This window comes from Camelus dromedarius, chromosome 27 (genome assembly GCF_036321535.1).
Source record: "Camelus dromedarius isolate mCamDro1 chromosome 27, mCamDro1.pat, whole genome shotgun sequence".
Lineage (NCBI taxonomy): Eukaryota > Metazoa > Chordata > Mammalia > Artiodactyla > Camelidae > Camelus > Camelus dromedarius.
The window spans coordinates 6,206,176-6,228,977 of NC_087462.1; the positions used below are offsets into that span (position 1 = coordinate 6,206,176).

General features: G+C 53.6%; 2 protein-coding genes across 2 annotated transcripts; both read right to left on the reverse strand.

Annotated features, from left to right (window-relative positions):
- Positions 1–161: 161 nt before the first annotated feature.
- Positions 162–9,386, reverse strand: ICAM1 (intercellular adhesion molecule 1). Its single transcript, XM_010978344.3, has 7 exons — positions 9,158–9,386; positions 7,284–7,544; positions 3,149–3,457; positions 2,497–2,781; positions 2,158–2,412; positions 1,746–1,994; positions 162–1,661 (listed from the first exon to the last, which is right to left on the reverse strand). The coding sequence occupies exons 1-7, from the start codon at positions 9,222–9,224 to the stop codon at positions 1,480–1,482; spliced, it is 1,608 nt and encodes a 535-aa protein (XP_010976646.3). The 5' UTR covers positions 9,225–9,386; the 3' UTR covers positions 162–1,479.
- Positions 9,387–14,128: 4,742 nt separating this feature from the next.
- On the reverse strand, positions 14,129–21,607 carry MRPL4 (mitochondrial ribosomal protein L4). The gene is made up of 9 exons (XM_010978345.3): positions 21,294–21,607; positions 21,142–21,208; positions 20,906–21,056; positions 19,247–19,298; positions 18,189–18,306; positions 17,190–17,296; positions 16,969–17,078; positions 16,815–16,891; positions 14,129–15,864 (listed from the first exon to the last, which is right to left on the reverse strand). The coding sequence occupies exons 1-9, from the start codon at positions 21,348–21,350 to the stop codon at positions 15,719–15,721; spliced, it is 885 nt and encodes a 294-aa protein (XP_010976647.1). The 5' UTR covers positions 21,351–21,607; the 3' UTR covers positions 14,129–15,718.
- Between the last annotated feature and the right edge of the window lie 1,195 nt (positions 21,608–22,802).

A 22,802-nucleotide genomic window follows, 5' to 3' on the forward strand; every position in this document is an offset into this window, starting at 1 on the left:
GGGAGCCAAGGCTGGCTCTGGAGATAAGGAGGATCGCAGCAGCGCCTCGTCAGCCCCACCCGGAAAGAGGCTCCCAGGGGCCCAGAAGCCCTGCAGGAAACAACCCCCTCCCACGGCTTAAGAATGGGATTTCAGACCCCATTATAAATCAAACGTCATCCTGTTTTTCTGGAGAGAGATCTTTAATTTTCACTAGCTTCTCAGAAGGCCCTCCAGTTTGGATTAGAGCCTGAGGGTTAGGCCTTGAACCAGCTTTTTCTTGGGGCAGGAAGTGGGAGGACCGGGTTGTGGTGGGGCGGCTAGAAAGGGCTCCAGCTGGACATGACACCTCCCCTCTCAACTCTTACAATGCTGGGAGGATGAAGAAGCTTTACTAGCACAAGGGAGTGGCTTCTGCAGCAGGGAGCAGTTTCTCCCAGGCCTCCCCTCCCCACTGCCTGCTGGACCCTTATTGCTGAAGGAGCTTGGAGCTGCAGTGTTCTGCTCTTGCATGGTCCCACTGAGATGGAAACAGGTAGGACAAGGCAGGGGCACGCAGGGGTTGGGCATAGTTTCATGGGACTCCATGGTTTGGCTATTAAGGAGTGAGCACCCATGTTTAGGCATGCCATCAAGTGTCACTGTGAGCATGAGCAGAGATAGTTATGGGTGGAGAAGTGGCTAGCAGAGGTCAGTACCAGTGCTGAGGCATCAGGGCTCAGTGGGTCATCCCTGGGCATGACACCAGCTAAACCATGTCACCACTAGTTCTGGGAGGAAGGAGCTTGGCCAATGGAATGGGAAAGCCTAGCCCCATTTAATCATTTTGCCAGGTACTCATGTGCAGTGCACAGCCAGCACAACTGTGCCTCGCAATCCTGAATGAGGTTAGACTGAGAGCTCCCTGAGGGCAGAAACCTACATTCTTGCTTACCATTCTAGACCACATAAAAGGTACTCAGTAAATAGCGGGTAGACAACAAATGAATAAATATGTCATCATCAAGGGCTGGGGACAGTCAGTGGACAGATAGCAGTACCCGAGCAGACATTTGTCAGAGGAAGTGAGGGGATTTGTGTTTCAACGCTGCATGTGTCTGTGCAGGGCCACTTCCCTCTTAGGATTGTAGGGCCTCAGCACATGCAGAATGGGGTGAGTTTCAACGTTTCCCAGTTGGATATCCCCATGTTGAAGGTACAGCTCTACATCATACCCCCTCCAGCCAGGTCAGACTTCAACATCTCTCACAGTCATGCCCTGAGTCTTGCCCCTTCCTCTTGGCTCAGTCCCATGGCTACAGGTCAGGTGTGAGGCCTGGGGGTTGTAAGTTCACAGGTGCCATGAACCCGGATGCTGTCTGTATCCTGACTGAGGCCTCGAGCCTGTCCTCTGGCATCCTGGGAAGGTGGCTGTAGCTGAATAGCATGTGTCCACCATTGTTTGATGCAGCCTCGCTTGTCAGGTGTCGGGGGCTGAGGAGGTCCTGTCCTGGGGCAGCCTCAGGGCGGCGTGGCTGGTGTGTTCAGTTTCTTGCCAGATTTTTCCCAGCCCTTCTGGGCCTTCTGCAGCTCGTATATCTGCTTCTTCTGCTTACGGTAATAGATGTAAGCAGCAGCACCTACAGCACCCAAGGTGATAACAGCTACCACTGGAACGATGATGGCTGGGATATTCTGGTGGTCTATGGGGAGGACACAAGGGGGCGGTGAGGCTCGAGCTGGGTTCACTGCCCCCACCCTGCCCAGCTCCAAACTCTGGCACTCACAGATCACGTTCACGACCACTTCCCGCTTGGTGACACCGCGAGAGCTGTTGGCCTGACACAGGTAGGTGCCTGCAACCTCCCGCTTGACAGGTCTCAGGTCCCCAATGGGCAGCAAAGCCCCGTCCCCTTTCCGGCTACATTTCAGCTTGGGGAGTGGGTTCCCCCGGGCCTGGCACCTCAGGGTCTGCTGGGACCCTTCCTGCCATGTCCAGTTTCCCGGGCAATCTCTCTCGTCTAGTCGGGGGCCATCTGAAGAAACACAGCAAGATGACAGATGGGGTCAGGGACTAAGACATCACTCACCATCTAGGACTGAAAGACTTAGGTAGGAATCTGGGGAGGGGGCTCAGCAGGGTGGAGGTGAGGGTTGGGCCCTGGAGGTTAGGGGTCATTGTCCAGATGCCCCACTTACACAGGACACTGAGCTTCAGGGTCCGGTTCTTGTATAGCCACTGCCCAGCCACCTCTAGGGCAGCAGAACAGGAGAAGCTGCGCCCATTGTCCTCGGCACTGGCGTTCAGCTGGAGTTGGGCCCTCGGGGCACCAAGCCTGGCTGGGGCATCCTCCAGCGTCACCATGGCTCCTGCGTGGGCCTTGCACTCCACAGTCACTGTTGTCCATTCTGGGACCTGGGGCCTGCTCAGGGTCAGGTAGGGAGCTGGGAAGCCTGGAGGTGGGGCAGGCACACAGTGAGACCCACCGTGGGTTCTAGCCCTGCCCCCTCAGAAGCCCCGCCCAGGTTTCTACTTACTGTAGATGGTCACATTCTCCAGTCTACTCCGCGTCTGGTCTCCCAGCGTCACCTGACATACCAGATGCTGGGTGCCCTCCTCCTCGTTGCTCTTGACCCAGGCTGTGGCCAAGAGGGAGTCACCATGGTTTACGATTTTGGGTTCCAAGTTCTGGTCCCCCAGTGCCATGTGGACCTCAGCCTCTGAGGCTGGGAACAGCCCATCCAGAGTGCAGCTCACGAGCCACTGTGTGCCCACTTCCACAATCCGGAGGGTATCAAGGTGCAGGCCGGTCATTGGCAGGACTGGTAAGGGTGGTGGTGTAAACAGAGATGAGACAGACATCTTGAAGCCCTTTCCTGGGGCATTTCCATTCCCCCACCTGGAACACCCTCTTCCTGGGAAACTGTGGCCTGGGTCACCCTTGTCCCAGGATACACACACCACCTGCCCCAGGTCACAGCCTTCTCAGAAGATCCTGCAGTCCAGGCACCCATTCCAGAACACTCCACCCCAGTGGCCAAGAACATGCTCTTCCCCAAAGCCTTTGCAATCTAGGTCACCACCTTCTCAGCACCCCCATGGCCACAGGCCTCTCCTTCCCAGGAACCCTGCACCCCAAGAAGGAAATTTCCCTATCCCATCCTCTCTGCTGGCTCCCCAGTGTCTCACCAAAGGTTTGGAGCTTCCTGGGGGCCGAGCTGTTCTGGAATAGTCCCAGTCCTTCGGATCGCAGGTCCAGCTCCGTGCGGCAAGAGAAATTGACACCGTGGTCTTCTCTCTTCGCCAGCACCGTGAACATGACCTCGGTGGACTCCCCCTTTGCCACTGGCTGCCGCTCCAGCACCTCCTCCCCGCGGAGCAGCATCACACTGAGGTGGGCCCGCGGTGCCCCGCCAGACACCTGGCAGGTCAGAATGAAATGCTCGTCCACGGGCTGCCAGGTGGGCAGGGGGGCCAGCTTCACGTGTTCCGGGAACCCTAGAGGGGCAAGTGTTGTGTGAACTGGACGGGCTGGCTGCCCGCCCACAGCGCGGTGCTGGGGTGCCTCTGGCCACACCTGCTTAAGGAGCCTCACCACTCTCTCCCCAAAACACACCCAAAACCACCTAAGCCAGATAGGAATGTTAAGAGCTTCAGGATAAACCGGTAAGAAGTCCGCAAGTGGTTGTGAAGGGGGCAAAAAAATTCTTTATTCACTGCAGCATCTGAAAGCGGGAGGTGGGAAAAAACGTCAAAGTCTCTCATTGGGATTTGGGGCAAATAAACAAAGTACATTTAAGCTGCCCACCCTCTAGACATTTATGAAAAGACTCGTGCTCTCCCTTCTCTTTTTGACCTTATTTTTGTCCATAGCACCCATCACCTTTCACATACAAAATCGTCTACTCAGTTAACTTGTTTCTCCTCTTTTCCCGCCATGGAATGTCAGCCCAGGAGGGAAGGGATCTTTGCTTTGTCCCCTGTTGGGTCCTTGACACCCAGTAGGTACTCCATATTTGCAGAAAGAATAAGGTTGAACCACCCACTCTAATTTGAGGCCATTTGGGAGTTTCCTTTTAAGGGAAAGAAGTTCCCGAAGGAGCTGTGGGATCCCCTGAAATGTTCAAAATGTAAGACCAATCCATGGACATGCAAAACGAAACTCTGAGTATCCCCTGAAAAACAACAGGCAGGCTTGGGTTCCGCACGCCGAGGTCTCCAATCTATATGAGGAAACAGAATTCTAAGCCTGGAATGCTGGTGAAAATCACTAGCAAGAAAAAAAATCACCAGCAGAGCCCCGGTGACCTGTGGCTTAACACTGAGACCACCCCGCCAGGCTCCTCAGGGAGGGGTCTTAAGGCCTCCCACTTCCTATTCCCACCTCAGGAGACCCTAAAATGTCACTTGGCAGTGCTGTTAAAGTGTTAGGAGTCTGGTTTGGATTCCTAGCTTTGCTGGTTTTTCACGATGGGCTGAGGGGGATTGACTGCCACTGGAACCTTCCCACCCCTCTGGGCTACGGAAGCGAAGCCTCGGTTCTCTCCACTGTGAACTGGGGCTAGTGGAGTTAGGACTATTCTTTTTTTTTTTTTTTAACATTTTTTTGAGTTATAGTCATTTTACAATGTTGTGAAGGTAGGCCTATTCTTAATCCACTTCAGAAGTAGAGAGAGTGACTGTAAATAGGCATGAAATTAGTTTTTAAGGTGATGGATGTGTTCTTAATCCACATTGTGGTTGCACAACTCTATAAATACACTCTATAAATACAAATTCATTGCACCGTATTCGAAAAGCTGTTAAAAAAAAAAAAAAGGCTGAGAAACCCCTTAGAGATTCAAGTTTTACGTCTAACCACCTGTTACAAACCCCCACTTGCAGAGCTGGAGGCCCCTCTCAAACCACAGCCCCAGATCAAACTCACATCTCCAAGCCCAGCTTCTTGTCTTTAAGGCCAGACTTAGGGAGGAGGTCTGTCTTGCCTGCATCTCTCCTTGATTCCACAATTTTAGTCCCTCACTAAGTCCTGGTCACTCCACCCTTCAAGTATTTGTCTGTCTCTCCCTTCTTGCATGCAGCCACAGTTGTGACATGTGCGACGTGGACTGGGTCCATGGCCAGCAGCTCTCTGGCTTCCTGTAAGGCCAGCCTTCTGCGATCTAGATTCCTGGTCTGCTCACACACCCTCCGGGGCTCCTGATCACCCTAAGGAAAAGACCTCAACTCCTTGGCCTGGCATTTGAGGTCCCGCCAGACTCAGCTCCAGCCACACCAATCTGTTGATATTCAGTCCCCCTTGCCTCCTCAACCCCAGATCACCATGTTTCCCCTCTCCAAACCTTCACCCAGACTGTTCCTTCTGTCTAGAATGCCTGTCTTTGCCAATTCCTACGCATCCTTCAAAGCCCAGTTGGGGGTCACCTCCTGCAGGAATTACAACTCTTTCTAGAGAAAGCTCAGGCACCTAGAGATGCAATTTCATCTTTACCCTGGGTGGGGGCAGGACTAAGCTAGAATCTCTCCTAGGTGACCCCTTGCTACTACGTGCGGCCATCTGCTCCATTTCACAGAGGTGAAAACTAGGGCAAAGTCTAGCACCCAGAGTCCCAAAGGGAGAACTCGGGCAGAGACTCAAACCTGAAGGGTTGGGCTTTCAACTCTCAGACTGAGAGGTGTAAGGTCCCGCGAGGAGGTTTCCTGGGTGTTTTCAGAGGCAACTGGGAATGTTTGGGGACTTCCCTCACCTGGCGGACATTTGCTCAGACATCCTTCACTTCAGAAGCAAAGCCAATATTTGCCCAAAATCTTCCTTTGGCAGGTACCGTGAAGGTGGAATGTCCTTCAGGTCTCTCTGCATCATTAAACTCATGCAAGGAGGTCTCATGGGAGTCAATCAGGAAGTTATGTGTACCCCTTTCCCAACACTCCAGGGTCACCTGGTTAGTGACAGTCCTGCTGGGACTAGAACACAAGGCTGTCTAATTCCAAAGCCAGTTGGCCAGCTCTCTGTTTTTCTTCCTTACCTTTTTGCTTTGTTTTGAATTTCATTGATCTATTGCTTGCTTATGGTAATGCTAACTCATTCTAAGCTGGGGGGCTCTGGGAGAGGTCAGGGGACGAGTTTTCTCCGTGTGTCTTTTTTCTTACTTTGGGCATTTTGAAGTGAGAGAATGAGTTAGCATAAATAGAATAGATAGATATATATATAATACATATAGAATAGATAAACAAGGTTATATTGTATAGCACAGGGAAATATATACAAGATCTTGTGGTAGCTCACAGGGAAAAAGAATATGAAAATGAATATATGTATATTCATGTATGACTAAAAAATTGTGCTGTATGCCAGAAATTGACACAGCATTGTAAACTGACTATAACTCAGTAAAAACAAAAACGAAAATAAACAAACAAACATAATTTCCTTCCCCCAAATAACAAATCAAAAATAATTGTCATTTCTTGCATTTCCTTTCCAGGCTGTTTAATACAGAAACACAGCCTCCCTCACCCCTGTGGTTCCTTAGCACCGAGGCTGGCACGCCACTCATTTTGGGCATACCATATTTCTTTTGAACTTGACCGTACACCTTGGAATTCATTCTCTTTCAGGACACGAGGCGCCTTTGTCTATTTCTTTTACACAGTTGCATACTATCCATGGGACGGCTGAGTCACGTCTGATCTTCCCAGCCCCTGTATTTGGGTGGCCTGCAAACTTTTGCCCTCCCAGAGAAAGCCACAGTGAGTAACCCCACACTCCCTCAGTTCTCTCATGGGCAGGGACACCCACAAGTCCATTTCCCATGAGTGCAGTTTCTGTGTCAAAGGACACACGCCATTTGAGGACTGATGCCCACTTCCCCACCTGGGTTTGAGTTCTTTTCACCCCCATACTGTCAGAAACATCCTGGGACTGCTGGCTTCCCCTCACCCTTGCCAGCACATCTGTTATCAATTCTTTGGATTGTTGCCAATATGTGAAAAATGCCATCTCAGGGCTAGTTTTAATTTGCACTTTTTTTTTTTAAGAGTTAGATCTAGAACCTTGTCATGTGTTTAAAGAGGCCTAGGAAGCCACAATTCTCGAATGTACTGAATCCCTGTCAATGTTCTAAATGCACGCCCAAGGAAGTTCAAGGAAGGGTTCCAGATGTCCAGATGTCCAGATGCTTTCCGAAGATGGGCCCATCTGCCCTGCAGTGAGACCGTGGCCCCATCACCAAGCAACAAAGGCTGCCCCAGCCTGCTGGGGACTCCCCGGTCCACCTCCCACTGCCCAAGCCTGCCTAGTCCAGCCCTGGGCCCAGCCACTCACGGTATACAATGATGCTCACTGAAGTTGACGACTGATTTTCGGAACAGGTTGAGAAGCATTTTGGAGTGCTGTCACTCAGCACATTGGTCAGTTCAAAAGTCTTCCAGTTTTCCCCATGGTCCACTTCCTTCTTAGTTAGCTCGGTCTCTAAGCCCAAAATGCTCGGGTGGTCACAGGAAGCGCTGCAGGTCACTCTCACAGAACCTCCTTGGGGTATGATGGCTTTTGGGGGCTGCACTGATGTTTCAGCACCTCCTGGCCCTGGAACAAAAAGGTGAGGAGGGGAAAGGCATGACAAAAAAGGGTCATCAACATTACTGCACCCAGCCTTGAACAAGACAGAACTCTGCCTTCCGTGTGGGAGACAAAAAATTCATGAGCAAACAACATAATTAATAACTGATGCTAAAGAGAGCTTTGGCAAAAACAAAAGCGGGGTGATAGAACAGACAGTGCCTTGGTGACAGGCTAATGTACGAGCAGAGATCTGAATGATGAGCAGGGGCTGGCTATCCAGAGAAAAGGGAAATGAATTTCAGGCAAAAGGAATAGCAAATGCAAAGGTCCTGAGGCAGAGTGGCTGGAGCAGAGTAAGGGAGCATGAGTTGGGGGGAAATGAGGCCAGGAAGATCATGCAAGCAGTGGAAGCCACGCTAAGGATGTGTTCTTTATTCTGAAAGCAATAGGGAGCCATGGAGGATTTCAGCAAAAGAGGGGCATGAAGTCAGTGTCCTTCTCCCTCCTAAGAGGTCAGGTGGAGGGAGTCAGCCCTCCAGGGATGAAGGGGTTTCACTCAGGCTTGCTCCTCACTCCCTTGGACAAGTCGTGTCCCATCTCTGGGCCTCAATTTCCCCATCTGTAAAGTGGGTCAATACACTCACCCCACCCCCTGCTAATGCAGCTAACTTCTAGCACAGGACAGGTAGTGAGTGGCTACAGGTAGGAAGGAAGGGGGGGTTGTTGGGATTAGTTCCCTCAGACTGTGGTGCTTCCAAAGAGGAAAAAATGTCTGTCTGAGATTCCTGATCCTACTGCCCCCCCACAAAGATCTCTGCCCTCAGCTTTGGGTCTACTCTATCTGAGGTGGAGGTGGTGTTGGTGGAAGTGTGGGAACAGCAGCTCTGTGAATTCTCCAAGGGTGAGTCTGGAATCATTCCCATTTCACAGAGGGAGATGGTGAGGCCTGAAAAAGGAAGGTTACTCAGCTAGAAAGTGGTAGACTCCAGACTGGAGTCCGGATTAGAAGCCTTTGTGAAGCTGGTAACCGCGGAACTGATTTCTAACTCTCCCACTTCCCGACACGGACCACCACTTGAGACCCACTGCCCCCATTCCCTTCTCCCTCCTGGCTGGAGTTGATGGAGGGCTGCTGGGGCGTCCCACTTCTCTGCCTCTGCTCCCTGGCCAAGTCAGCCCTGGAATTCCCCTGGGCAGAGAGTTCTGGACTTCCCCAAAGGGCAGGGGATGAGGAACAGAATGTGCATGTGTGCGTGGGGGGGTCCCCAGTCTACTTCAGCTTCGCGCGGCGCCACATCTCCACAGCGTCAGACCACCACCTGGGGCCAGGATACAACCACTGCCAGGTGGCCGCTATCAATTTCTCCATTTTACAGCAGAAAACCTGAGGCTCCTCTGGGAGAGGCGGCCCATAGTCCGAAGCCACACATCGAGTCATGATGCTGGCCTGGATTCGAACCTATGGCTGTTGATTTTCAATCAGTGGCTCTCGCCTCAACTTCCCATAAACAGTTATCCGAGCGCAAGTGGCCCTGTGTCCAGCTGGCTGGGAGCCGGTTCTCTGACCGCTCCCGGGGCGCAGCCGGGATTCTAGATTCTGAGAGCCGGCCCGACGGCAGCCCCGATCGTTGACTCACCTGGGAGCAGAGCCCCGAGCAGGGCCAGGAGCGCAAGCAACGCGGGATGGGCGGCGCCGGGAGCCATCACGGGCGGAGGTAGGGCGGATGAGGTGGCACAGACGCGCGGAGGCGTGTGGCGGGCGGACTGTGGCGCCGACGACCGCGCGGGTCCTTATATACCGGCCGGCCACCGGGGGCCGAGGGGCGGTGCTGCTTTCCCGGAAACCTCGCGCTTTCCCCTCCAGAACGAAGACTCAGGCGTTTCCGGATTGAGAGGGTGCCGGGCCTGAGCCAGGTTGTGCCCGCTCGCTGGCCGCTCAAGCACCGGAATTTCCGAATTGAAGTAATGAAGGCCGCCTGGCAGCGGCGGCCTGACGACAACAACCCTGGAGCTGCTCCAGGCGCTAGGGGTCACGTCCCTGGGCCGGGCTAAACTTGATTGTGCGTTTACACTGCGCTAAGCCCTTTACAGAATACCGCCAACCAGCCTGGACAGCGGGGACTATTATTGTGTCCGTTCCCTAGACGGGTAAACTGAGGCTCCATCCTGGAGGGTATTCGAACACAAGGCTGATTCCCTAGCGCACGCAGACATCTTTAACCGAGTGAATGGTCCCTCGCTTGGGTGGGAGCCCAGGAATCCTCCTGGGGCCCTCTCAATCAAGGGTGCCCCTCCTCCACGGGGCATGTCCCCGCCCAGCTGACACAGATTTCTCGAGAAGCGACCGCAGCAGGCCCAGGCTTCTCCAGGCGCCAGTGAACCCTGTGGGGTGAGGACGCGCAGCGCATCACGTCCGGGGCTCCGCATCCCAGACGGATGGGCGCTCCCACCCCCAGCCCCCAATCCCCGCGGCCTCGCTTCTCCTTTTGGGCCGCAGGGGCGTGTTTACAGCTTCCAGAAAAAGGAAGGAAGCCGCGTGGTCCTGACGCGTGGAGCCCCTCGGCTACCGTTCCCAGGCTCCGCGGGGAAACTGAGGCAGCCGACCTTGACGGGAGAGGGGACAGGGGGCGCTCGAATTCTTGCTTTCTGCAGGGAAACTGAGGCAGCTCCGAGGCCCCGAAGTTGGGGGGGGGTCATTCAAACCCCCGCCCTCTCCGCGCAGCTGCCGAAACTCGAACCCTTAGGGCCTGCACCAAGGCTCTGCGGGTTCATGCTCGGGCTAGTTCCATTAGGGCCTCGCGGAGGCATAGTGCCGCGGATAGGCCGCCCCCAACCCGCACACAGGCCACGCCTGCGCGTGTGACCCCAAGACACGGCATCCACCGCATCAAGGCCGGGGACCCTGGAATCTCCGAGCCGGCAGCGAGGCTTCCTGTTGTGGGGCGCGCGCCGCGTCGCCATGGAGACCTCAGAGGGGCCAAGGAGGTCGCGCAGCAGAAGGGGAAGGGAGGGGGGCCTCAGGGACGCTCGGGTCCTTCTTCTCGGGGAAGGAGCTGCGAGTCACTCTTTAGTCAGAAAACCGTCCGTCGCTCCACCCCGATTGATTATTCCTAAGGATTTTACACGGGGATCTTTCCTCTTGGAGGGTGGAGGGTACTGAAATCCAGCCCTAAACGGCCTGGACAAAGGCGCAGAGTCGGAACTGGGGATGTCCCTGGGAGGGTCTGGGAAAATCCTCTGCCGGGGGTCATTTTCCGGCGTATTTTTATTAGACTGGCGTCACCTCATCCTTTGGCCTCTGTCCGACGTGCGCTGGCGGAGAGCTCCCCCGCGCGGCCCAGGTTCCCCTTTCAGCCATAAAAGCGTGGTTTTTCCCTTCTGTCTCTCAATACGCTGTTCAGTGTTGATTGAGAGCCCACTGTTTGCCAGGCATCCTTCCAGGTGCTGAGGACACAGCAATGAAGAGAATAGACAAGAATGTCTGCCATTGTGCTGAGATCCTCTTAGTGAGGACGACAGAAAGAAAGGAAAATAAAATATGTGGAGACTTAGCTTGTGATTAGTGCCAAGAGAAAAGCAAAGCAGAGAAGGGAATAGGAAATGTGAGGGTTAATAAACTTTTAAATAGAGTATTCTGGGAAAGACTGAGCAAAGACCAGAGGGAGATGAGGAGAGAGTCCTGACAACATCAGGGAAAGAGTGTCCCAGGCAGAGAGCACTGAATGTGCAAAGGCCCTGAGGTAGGAACTGCCTTAAGGAACGTCCAAGAGGCTAGTGTTGCTGGAGTGCTGTAAGGGAGGGAGAGAATTGGAGGAGAGAGGAGGGCAGGGAGGGGATGAGGCAGAGCATGGCCTGGGAGGACTTTGGTCTTTTGTCTGAGTGAGGCAGGAGCCCTGGAGGGTTCTGAGTAGAGGCGGGACACCTGACTCAGGTGTTTACAGGCACCCTCCTGAGATGGCAGGAGCTACAGTTAGATGGTGGGGAGGAAGGGGTGGGAGAGGGAGGAAGCCAGGAGATCAGAGAAGAGGTGACTGCTCCTATGCAGGGGAGCAGTGATGGAGCTTGGGGTGGGCCCTGGTGAAGTGGTCAAATTTGGCATCCATTTTGGGAGCAGGGCCAGCTAGTACTTGCTGGGACTTGGGGGCAGGGCAGAGTCAAGTTCAACTAATTGGTCCTGGTCTGAGGTCCAGAAAGAGTGGAGGGCCATTTCCTGAGATAAGGATGGGCTGAAAATGGGGAGCCATTTGGCAGAGGAAGCATGCACCTCCCACTAGTACACAGCCTTTGTACTTCCTTGAAAGAGAGGAAAGTAGATGCTCCCCAATCCTGGGCTGCAACCACCAGGAAGGGCAGGGCTTCCTTCAGGGTGCCAAGGAGTCTCGGGAAGATCAGGAAATGGACCCGCTGCAGACCAGAGGCTGTGGACCCAGGAGAACTACCCTAACCCCACTCCATGGCATCATGTCTGCTCGCCGCTCATTCTGAGCTCTGATGTGGCCATCCCGCAGTTCCTTGACCTGGAACACTCTTTCCCTCATCCCTGATGTGGCCAGCCCTTCTTTTCTTGTGGCCTGAGCCTCCTCCTCTCCCTGGCCTCTTCCATCTTGGGCCACACCCTGGTTATTCCCTGTCACTTGCCCTAATGGTTTCATTCCTAAAACTTCATTCACTTGCTGAAATACTTTTGACTTGATTGCCTGTCACCTGCTTTTGTATGAGCTCTGGAAGGCCAGGGCCCCTGTCAGTCCCAGCACCTGCATCACTGTCTGGTCATTACAGGCAGATGGTTAAGACGTATGTGCCGAATACGTGAACTTCTTTTGTTCTCTGGGCATTCTGCTTGTGCTGTTCCCCCAACCCAGAATTCCCTTCCTATCGCTTTTACAAAAGGTTATCAGAGGATTTCACCCACAAGTTTGGAACAGGGCTGGGAGCACAAGGTGCTTTTCAAGATAGCAATTTGTTCTCTTTTGGACAAATACTCAGAGTGGAATTGCTGGATTATATGGTAGTTCTATTTTTAATTTTTTTTTTGAGGAAATTCCGTCATGTTCAGGCCACAGTCTGAATAATATTCCATCGAAAAGATATATCACGTTTTGTTTATCCATCCATTAACTGATAGACATTTGGGTTGTTTCTACATTTCCGCTGTTATGAATCATGCTATGACCTTTCATGCACAAGGTTTTGTATAGACATGTTTTCAGTTCTTTTGGGTCCATACCTAGCTGAACTGTTGAGTCACAGGGTAGTTCCATGTCTATCTTTTTGAGGGACTAACAGCCGCACCACTCCACACTCCCACCAGCAATATACAAAGCTTGCAGGGTTCCAATTTCTTCACATCCTTGCCAATATTTGTTTTGTTTTATCATTATTATTTTTGCCCTCCCAGTTGGTGGGAAGTGGTATGTTATTGTGGGTCCACAGCCTTTCTGACCCGTCCAGTGGACAAACCCAGCACAGTCCTGCAGCAGAGGCTGCCAGGGGTGTGCATGGACCAGCAAGTGCCGAGGGGATGTGGCCACGGTGCCACAAGCTGTGACCTTGAGCAAGCCACTTCCCCTGTTGGAACCTTGGTGGCCTCAGCTGTAACATACACCTCAAAGGGTGGACATGAGATTTCAGTAAGACCATTCGTGGGCAGGGGGAGCAGATACTAAGTAGTTTCTATTTGTGTTTCCTTAGGACTCGGCTCTGAGAATCTCTCCTCAAACTTCCTCAGCAGATATACCTACTTCCTCCTCTGTTCTCACAGATTTGTTCCTTCAAGCAGCACAGTTCCTCTAGGGTATGAAGCTAAAATTCATGATGTTTGGATGTTGATCAAAACATAACTTGGCTTCTTCCTCTACTCTTTCAAAATTTATTCTGTTGTGGATTTGGCCTTGACCCTGGCTGAGAATTCTGCCCGGCACTTGGGCCCAGATCAGCATCTTGTTCAAATCTCTGAACTTGACTTGGTGTTGGATGGGAGCCCCGGGTCAGGCCTTTCCAGGCTGGAGGGCTTGGTAGAGACAAAGGGCCTGGTTCCCCCGCTGTTGACCCTCTTTCTGTCCCCCTTGACTCCTGTCAGCAGCCTTTGGGTCCCTCCTGCCTAGGTGCAGGGAGGAGGGGACAGGGCAGTCCCCCCTTGGCTGGTGGCATTACTCTTTTTGATGCCCTAGCAATATGGTAAAGTGTTTGAGGGTGAAGGGCTCTTTTGAAGCTTCCTCTTTCCTGGAGAACCCTTCGCTGGGGTGGGGGCATCTTTGATGTAGGTTGTGGCTCTTCTGTTGGCCCCTGGGATCTGGTCCTACCCTCTCATCCCTCCCAGTGGGGCTCCAATGCCGACCACCAATCAGCAGACACCCTGACTCCACCGCCAGCGCTGCCTGCCTCTCACCCTCTGGGTCTCCTGGGGGTCATATCCCAGCCCCAAGGGCTCCCTTGAGCTTTTTTAATCCAGAGTCAGCCTGAGTCCTGGGTGTCCTGCCTTCAGGGATGCTTTTCAAAGGCTGTGAAGTCCCCTCCCTCTCCAGCCACTGGGTTACCTCATGTCCCAAGAGGGTGAGATGGAGATTTGCAGGTAGCCAACAGCTCCCCTTAAGAAATATCTTCACTCATTTCTCTTTTTTAGAAAAGGCTTTTTTATTAGAATTTCAAAATAGCCAACAGCAAAGAGGACATGTGATGAAGTCACATATGCCAACTTCCAGTCCCCACCGCTGATCGTGTTCCATCCTTCCCCTTACACCCCACCACAGGTTCAACTACTCCTCCCTGCCCACCCCCACCCCCCAACCCCCTTCAAAAGAAGCAAAGCTAACCCCTGGATGGTGGTGATCTTATTTAGAAACACTTTGCAGATGATCAATTTTAGATGAGGTCATTAGGGTGGGCCCTGACCCAACATGACTGGTGCCCTTACAAAAAGGGGAAATTTGGGCACAGACACACACAGAGACAATGCCATTTGAAGATGAGGACAGAGATCAGGGTAATGGGTCTACAAGCCAAGAAATGCCAGGGAATGCCAGCAAGGCTCTCTAGACTAGGCTGGGCGCTGTCAGGACAACAGCTGGCTCTTACTCTGGGCCACGGTGTCCCCACAGGGCTGGTGACAGGCACAGGGAGAGGCAGTTAGGGTTCAGCCCAGCAGCATTTCCCTCCTGGCCTCTGCACCCACTTCCTGCTGGCTCCAGTTAGCTTTTCCTTTTTCGCTTAAGTCAAATCTGACACATTAAGGGTCAAAATTTATGTCCATTGAGGACTTTGAAAGAATATGTTGTGAGCTCTTAAGGCATTCCCAAGAGAGGCATTCCAGACATGTTTTCAGTAACAGGCAGCCTGGGAGATGGGTCATTGTGGCCGCCTGGCTGGGCCTGCACATGAGATGGCACTTTTGACCAACTTTAAAGAAACAGACCACATTTTTAGTCTGTTTTGTAACTGTTAAAAAAATAACAACTTGGGTCAGGGGGCAAATAACATCAGCAGGCTGAAGAATGAGGATACTGGCTTGGTGTGTTTTAAAAAATGTTTGCTTGCTTGCTTACTGACGACACAGATCCTGACCCCGCGCGTAGGGAAGATCACGGGGGCGAGAGCTCAAGCTTCCACATCACGCCCGTTTGTGGAATCGGGCCCACACCCAGACGGAAGCACCGCAGTGTTTGGGGACCACAGGCGCCGTCAGTGGTGCGAGCGCTCAGGGAGGGTGCTGGGGACCAGGAGGCGCCACTGGTGGGCTTGCAGCGATGGCTGGTGCTCCTCTGGGAGCCCCGGGAGGCTGGCTCACCTGGGAAACTTGACGGTGGGTCATTTCTACAAACAGTGCCGACGCCCCTTGAGGAGTGAGGTACCTAGTGGTGCCCAGCAACGGGGAAAGAGCCCAACTTGCCAAATGGAATTATTCACAAAATGGCAACGGGATGTTGATTCTCCTCTTTGAAAAATAAAATTTATCTTACACAAAAGGGAGACTTCGGGCGGGAGCTCGGACAGGCTCTTGAGCTGGCTGTCCTTTCCCGTGGTGACTCCTGCTCGGCTACTCTGTGTGGCCTCAGCTTCCTACCAGGATGAGGGGGTCTGGGCAGGGCCGGCCGCCCTCGCAGGCTGCGCGGGAGGCTCCCAAGCCTGCCAGGGGCTCGGCCTGGCTCAGAGAGTGAGCAGGAAGGCCGGCAGCCGGGGGCGTGGGGGAGCGTGGTCCGGGCTCAGGGGAAGTCACGGTAGGGCAGGCGGAAGGGGTAGAGGGGTGTGTAGCGCGAGTCATGCCAGAGCAGCTTCTCCTCCAGGAAGGCGACGGTCGGCAGGGTCAGGACCAGGGTCTGGTGCTTCAGCATGCTGTGCACATTCAGGCCTGGGGGTGGGGCGGGGCGGGGGGCGGTCAGGGTGGGCTGCCCTCCATGTCTGGAGCCCCTTCCGCTCCTCAGGGGAGCATCCCCCTTACAGAGACACCTTGGTCTGGTGTGGGGTCCAGAGCCCCACAGCCTGGGTTCAATCCCCATCTCAGCCACTCGCCACCAGAGACCTTGGACGAGGGACTGTCCTCAGCTCATCAACTTCCGACGGGCCTCCCGAGAGCCCACTCTGTCTCGGGGTCAGGAGTGATTCCACCTCTCACTCCAGTGGGAGAGACATGATAAACAGAGCAGAGGAATAAGCACGACATACTGAGGGAGGCCCGTGGGGCTGCAGTTGTGAGCAAGGTGGGGGTTAAGGGACGGGAGGGCAGGTCCTGCAGGATCTGGGGGCCTCGGGGAGGACTTGGGCTTTTACCCGGAACGGGAGAGCCCTGGAGGGTTATGGGCAGAGGGACAGGACCTGATTCAGGTGCCTACAGGCGCCCTCTGGTGGCCAACAGGCACCGGTGGGGACCAGGGCAGAGGCAACTCCTGGTCTGGGCAGGAGATGGAGTGGAGGGTGAGTGACAGCGTGGTTTGGGGCCTCAGCCACAGGGAGGAAGGAGTCCTTGTGAGCCAGAAGGACTATGAGACCTCAGAAGCAGCTTCCCAGAAGGCAGCCAGACATGCCATCCAGAGGCCAGGAGAGAGCTCTGGGGGTTTGTCAATGCAGTGATGGGTGTCACGTGCTCAGGACAGCCCTGACCCCGTGTCTCTGAGTGAGGAGCTGGGTGAGGACAGCCAGTGGGCCTCTGCTCCACACCCAGCACTGCGTGGACATCATTCTCCCAATGCTCCATCTGGGTAAGCTGAGGGCTGGGTGGGGGATGGTGAGTCACAGACATGACCTGAACTGGCCTGTGCACTCTCTGGGGGCCTGGAAGGTGGCCCAGGGCCCTCTGCTCACCCACAGCAGGGATCAGGTTGAAGGTCTTGAGTCTGGAGGTGGCTGCCACAATGTTCTGAGGCATGTCCTCGTGTTCTCTGAAACGGAGGCCAGAAGGTGAGTCCTGCAGGGGACAGAGCCCAGCCCCCGCCTCTGCTCTACCCTGCACCCTTACAAGTCCACAAGGAGCACGGAGTCCCCCCAGTGGCGGTAGTGGGCCAGTTCCATCAGGTACTGGGGGTCTGTGGTTGGCAGCTCCAGGGAGTCCACTATGTGCAGGTCATCCTGGTGGAAGGAAAGGAGTCTGAGCTCCCCCCGGCCCCCAACCCGCAGGTCCCGGCTGCATCCTGGGCTCCCCAGCCCCAACAGCCCATACCCCAGGGCCCCAGGCTGTACCTGGGCCAGCTTGACGGTCAGTGCCACCTTGAGGCCCTGCACCCGCACTTTCATGGGCAGCATGTAGTAGTAGCTTGTGGGGCCCCGGGGGCCGTGGGCAATGCCTCCTGTGAGGGGAGAGGTACGTGAATAGGTGAAGGCCCCAGCTGGGCTTGGAGGTCAGCAATTTGCCCCAGCGTCTGGCACAGGGCTGGTGGTAGGGATGCTGCCAGTAGCCAGGCTGAATTCCAGCAAAAAGGGCAGGGCCTCAGGTAGGGATGGAGAGGGGAGGTTGGATCGGTCATCACCTAGGACAGGTAACTGTGCCTCACTGGGTCTCGGTTTCCTCAGCCATCAACCCTGAGTGACAATGGTCTACCCACGTGTCCTCCCTCTGCTGGGCCCACCCTGGGAGTGTGCAGGGAACAAGATGTACAAGATCCCTGTCCTCACTCCGTTCATATTCAGAAACTTGACCGTGGTGGGAACCAGGACTGTGCGGGGCAGCACAAGGGGTTGTGGCAGGTGGGGGGACCCAAAGAGGGTTGGGGAGGGCTTCCTGGAGGAGGCATGGCCCAAACACATCAGAAGGATGAGAGGAATTGACTAGGTAAATGGGAGAAGACTCTGACTCAGCTGTGTGGTCAGAGAGGGTGTGGAAGGGACAAGGGGGAGGGGTCTGCAGCCACCAGGGCCTGGAATGCCAAGGTAAGAGGCTCAGACTTCACACAAAGGCCACAGGGGCTGGAAGGTCTGGGAAGATCCGTCTGGGTGCTGTGTGAAGTGTGGGCCAGGAGAGGAGAGATGGGAGGTGGGGCAAAAAGAGGGTGTGGCCAGAGTCTGGTGAGAGGCCAAGGCCAGAGCTGTGGGGAGATGGGAGGAAGTGGATAATGCTCTGATCTGACTGCTCGTGGCCGGTGAGGTGGAGGGAATGGGGATAACAAGACATCTCGCAAGATGCTTGTGAAGAAACACCTGACCCTGCGCCCTAGAGCCCCCTCCTCGACCTGCCCTGCTTACCTCCTCGCCAGACTGGGGAGCGGATGCTGCCATGCCTGGAACGCCCACTGCCTTTCTGTACCCAGGGCTTCCGGCCACCACCCCGCACTTCTGCCCTAGTCTTGGTCTTGGCATAGCTCTGTGGGTGCAGAGTGAGGAGAGTGAGGTTCATAAGGCGGGTGCCACTGCAGCCCAGAGGCGCCACGCCCAGGAATACAGCAGTGAGCCAGGTGGACGGGCTTGGCACCAAGGAGCCGGACAGGAGGCACAGAGACTAGGGCTTCATTAGGACAAGCACAGAGCACTTTGGGAGGGAGGGAAGGATAAAGAAATCAAAGCTTCCTTCCTCCAGTCCAGAATGTCAGCCTCAGAAAGGCAGGGGCTCTGCTGCCTGGCACACAGTAGGTGCTTAGTATTTTTTGAATGATTTTCATGTGGTTGTAACTAAAAGGAATGTGGGGCATGGGGACAGATGTGGCTAGAGAGAATCGGGGAGAGGTCAGGGGTGTGGGTTCATGTGGGGCTTCCAATGCCAGGCTGATGAATTCATTCCCAGGGCAATGGAGAGCCAGGGAGGACTTGCTGGACTTCTGAGATGGGCAGGCGGAAGGCAGAATCTGACTGGTAGCGGCATCTTCAATGCTCTTGGCATGAGATCCAAACACCACACATCACTCCTGCTGAGCTCCATGGCCACACTGGACTCCTTCTGATCCCTGCCACAGGGACTCTGCTCCCACTCCCTGCTCCCTAGCCCCACTGCCCCCTTTACCTGACACACCTGAGGTTAAATGCCCCTTCCTCTAGGACAGCTTCCCTAATGATACACTTACAGGTATGACTTCTTGATTCACATTCACCTCTCCAACTAGACTGTGAACTAGCTTTATAAGAGCAGGGATCTTGCCTGTCATGTCCACCAGCAGAATGCCCAGTGCATGGTGGGTGTTCAGAAAATGCCTGACAAATGTCACAAAGTGGTTAAGGAAAGAGATGAGGCCAGAGCCCAGCAATCCAGAGGAGACACGCCAGGGGCGTCCTCGACCTCCTCCCGCCTCCCCCCAACTCAGGGCACTCACAATTCTCTTGAAGTTCTTCTGCCAGATGGCAACCTGGTGCAGGAAATCCAGCCTGTGGAGGAAGGAGACATGAGAGGCCTGTGTTCACTTAAAACCCTCCCTGCCCGACTAGATGAAAACCTCAGCTCCTCCCACCCACTTCCAGGGCCCTGTGTGATCTGCCCCTACCCTTCTCTGACCCCATCTTGCACCACCTCCAGCCCCACTCCATTTCGTGGAGTTCTGTGGAGTCCAGCCTCCAAGCCTTTGCATGTGCTGTTCTCACTGCCTGAAATGCCCTTCCCCTGGCGAGTTCCTTCTCAGCCCATAGGTCTTAGCTGGAAAGGTATCTCCAAAAGGAAGCCCTTTGCTGGAGAGCCACCCCTTATTCTTTTCTCACCATTACAACTTACTCATTGCCACTTCTTTATGGACTGGTTTACCTCTACTGAACACCTGAAATGTGGCCAGTGCCATATGTCGAAATAACAATTTCTTAGACTTCACAGGTTAAACAAAATATATTATTGAAGTCAGTCTCACTTGTTTCTCACTACTTGAAAGAAAATGTAGCAACCAGAAGAACTTAAATGACACATGTGGCTCACATTGGCCAGGGCTGCAGGGTGGTTTGCCAGGGGCTGGCAAACCATGGCTAGTGGGCCAAAGCTGGCTGGCTGCCTGTTTTTGTAAATATGTTTTACTGGAACACAGCTGCGCTCATTCACTTACATGTTGTCTGAGGTTGCTTTTGTACTACATTGGCAAAGATAAACAGTTGCCATGGAGATGTTATAGCCTGCAGAGCCTTAAACACTTACTCTCTGGCTCTTTATAGAAAAAGTTTGCTGACCCCTGTTCTAGACCGTGAGCAACATCAGCAACCTCGGAGTTCACTCACTGCTGCGTTCCCAACACCTAGAATAGAATCTGGCACATAGTAGGTGCTTCTTAAGTATTTACTGAATAAACAAAACCCAGTATGTATTTCATTTTTGTTGTTGTTGCCCTCTACCAGACTGAGACTCTGTAAAGATGGGAGCAACCCATACACATAGCAGAAATAGTAAATTAATTGCAGTACTTATTATGTGCCAGACACATAAGTACACATAAGAGACATCATACACCTTGGCAACAAAAACCTGGTCCTGGGAGTTGGCCGACATGATGTTGAGATCCTGGCTCTAAAGTTTACAAGCTGTGTGACCGTGGACAAATTTCTTAACTTGTCTGTGCTTAATTTCCTTAACTATAAAATAAGATCTAGTGAATTAGAATGCAAATAGGCTGTGCCAAGCACTTGGTTAAGGACTTAGCCATTGTTAGTGCTCATATTTTCAAAGAAACAAAAAAAAACCCCAAAAACCCCAATAACAGCAACGATAACCAACATTTCTATAGCATGTATTATGAGCCAGAATTATCTCTAATCGCTTGAAGTTTGACAGAATGGAGACACTGAAGCACAAGGGGGAAGGTAGGATGTGAAAAGAGTCACTCAGGTTCCAGAGCTTTGCGTCCTTAACTCTCAGCCCTCAACCTCACATCAACTCTTCAGCAGGAAAAATCACCCGCTTCTGACAGGTGGAGACATCGAGGCTCCTGCCCAGGTCATTCTGATTCCCAAACTCGCGCTCCCCGTCTGTCACTCAGTTCACCATTTCAGCTCCCACTCACCTCGGCGTCGTGGAGAAAACGTCCGGGTGCAGCTCGGTCAGACCCACGCGCTCCTGCTGGTAGCCCTGCAGGGACTCGACCCAGGCCTGCACCGGACGCCGGTGCGCGGGAACCGGGAGCTCGCACCTGCGCAGCACAGGCGTCTGGGGATCTGAGGGATTAGAAGGTCAGGGGTCAGGAGCAAGGGTCAGAGTTCCCCATCACCGCCCTTCCTAGGGCGACCCCAGCAACCTCACCCGAGCTCGCCACCAGCTCTGGCTTTTCCGCTGGCTGCACTACCTCTTCTGTCAGCGCGTTCAAGCCCTGTAAGCGGTGGGCGAGAGTGAGAGAGGTCCCCCGGACCCTCCAGACTTTGTCCTCCGACCCTGCCCTCAGTCCCCGGCCTCACCCGGCAGCCCGTGGGCCGAAGCCCACCCCGCACGCCGGCCCGGATCAGCTGCAGCATTGCAGCGCAGCTCGGTACGCTTAGAGAGGTCAAGGCTTCCTCCGGACTCTCGCGACGCCTCGCGACGACGTCACATCCGCAACGCCGCCCACTCCATTTGTATTCGGCATTGGGAAGCAGGGTGTACAAGAGCGAGGACGGCGGGGCCCGCACCAGCGTACCCTCACCTCCGCCATAAGACTAACCCCCAGACCCCAGTTTTCACTGCTGGCCTAAAAGACCCTCTGCGACACCCGGCAGCTCGACCCCACAGCCAGAAGCCCCGCCCTCTCTTGGATCCCGCCCCTAAAGAACCGGTGTAGGAATCCAGCCAATGAGACCTCCCTGCTCAAAGGAAACGTTCATGATTCACCCAATGAACGTTTAGTCTTGGAAAGTGGCCCCTCCCCGTCATGGTTAGGCAGTTCTGGGGTGGGCACCTAAGGGAATATGGCCAATAACTGTTAGGCTTTTATGTCGGCCACGCCCTCCGGGTCCCGCCCCCACTGGGCCTCCAGGATTCTAGGTGGTGGTTTCTTCGTATGCAATAACGGTGGTGGTTTTTTTTGTTCTTTTATTTAAATACAGGGCGTTATCTCACACACAAAGCCCTCAGGATTGGGCCTGTCGAACCGTGCCTCTTCGCTTAGATCACCCAGGGCAGGGCCATGTCCGTCTCAAACGCCTCAGGTTGGGAGATGTGTCTCCTCCATCTCCTAGGCCAAGGTCATGTCGCGTCTCAGACTTCCAGGGCTCTCCGAGAACACAGCAAAATGGGGAGTCCACAGATCCTGGATTGCCTCCCTCGTCTACCCTCACCAACAGAAATCCAAACGCTCATTTATAGGTTCTTTGCCATGTTCCCCGTCGGGCCTCCAGGCGGCGCCACGAACCCATAGCAGCCGGGCTAAACCTGAGCCCTTGGCCGCCGGTGAGATCTGGACAGAGTTCAGCGCCCAAGAACGTGGTCTCGGAGCAAACCTCAGTGTCCTCATCTGGAAAATGGGAGAGATTGTGAAACATCGATGTGATGATGGAGGCAAAACATGACAAGCGTAGAACATGTTACCATTTTTACCATTATTATTATTAGTGAAGGTGAGTTTTGTCATCAAAGCAAGGCAAGAGACTAGGCATGGATGGATGTGGACCCTGGAAGATTTGAATGCTGTAATAAAGATGTAAGGCTTTTTTTTTTTTTTTAATATGATGTGTAACAAATGGATATTTTTGTGAAGTATTAACGAAAACTTACACTATATTTCATTGTGGATTCTATCCTTGTTAGAATAACTGGATGTGTGTTTAAAAATTCCACACACCTTGCAATTTTAAAAGGTCTTTTAATTACTTTGTAGAATTTTATTTTTTCATTTTGTTTGCATAAGTAATTCACGCAGCTAGTAAGAAAATTTCAAAGCCTATGAAAAGATAACTAGAGTGAAGTGTCTGTCTCCTCTAACCTCTGTTCCC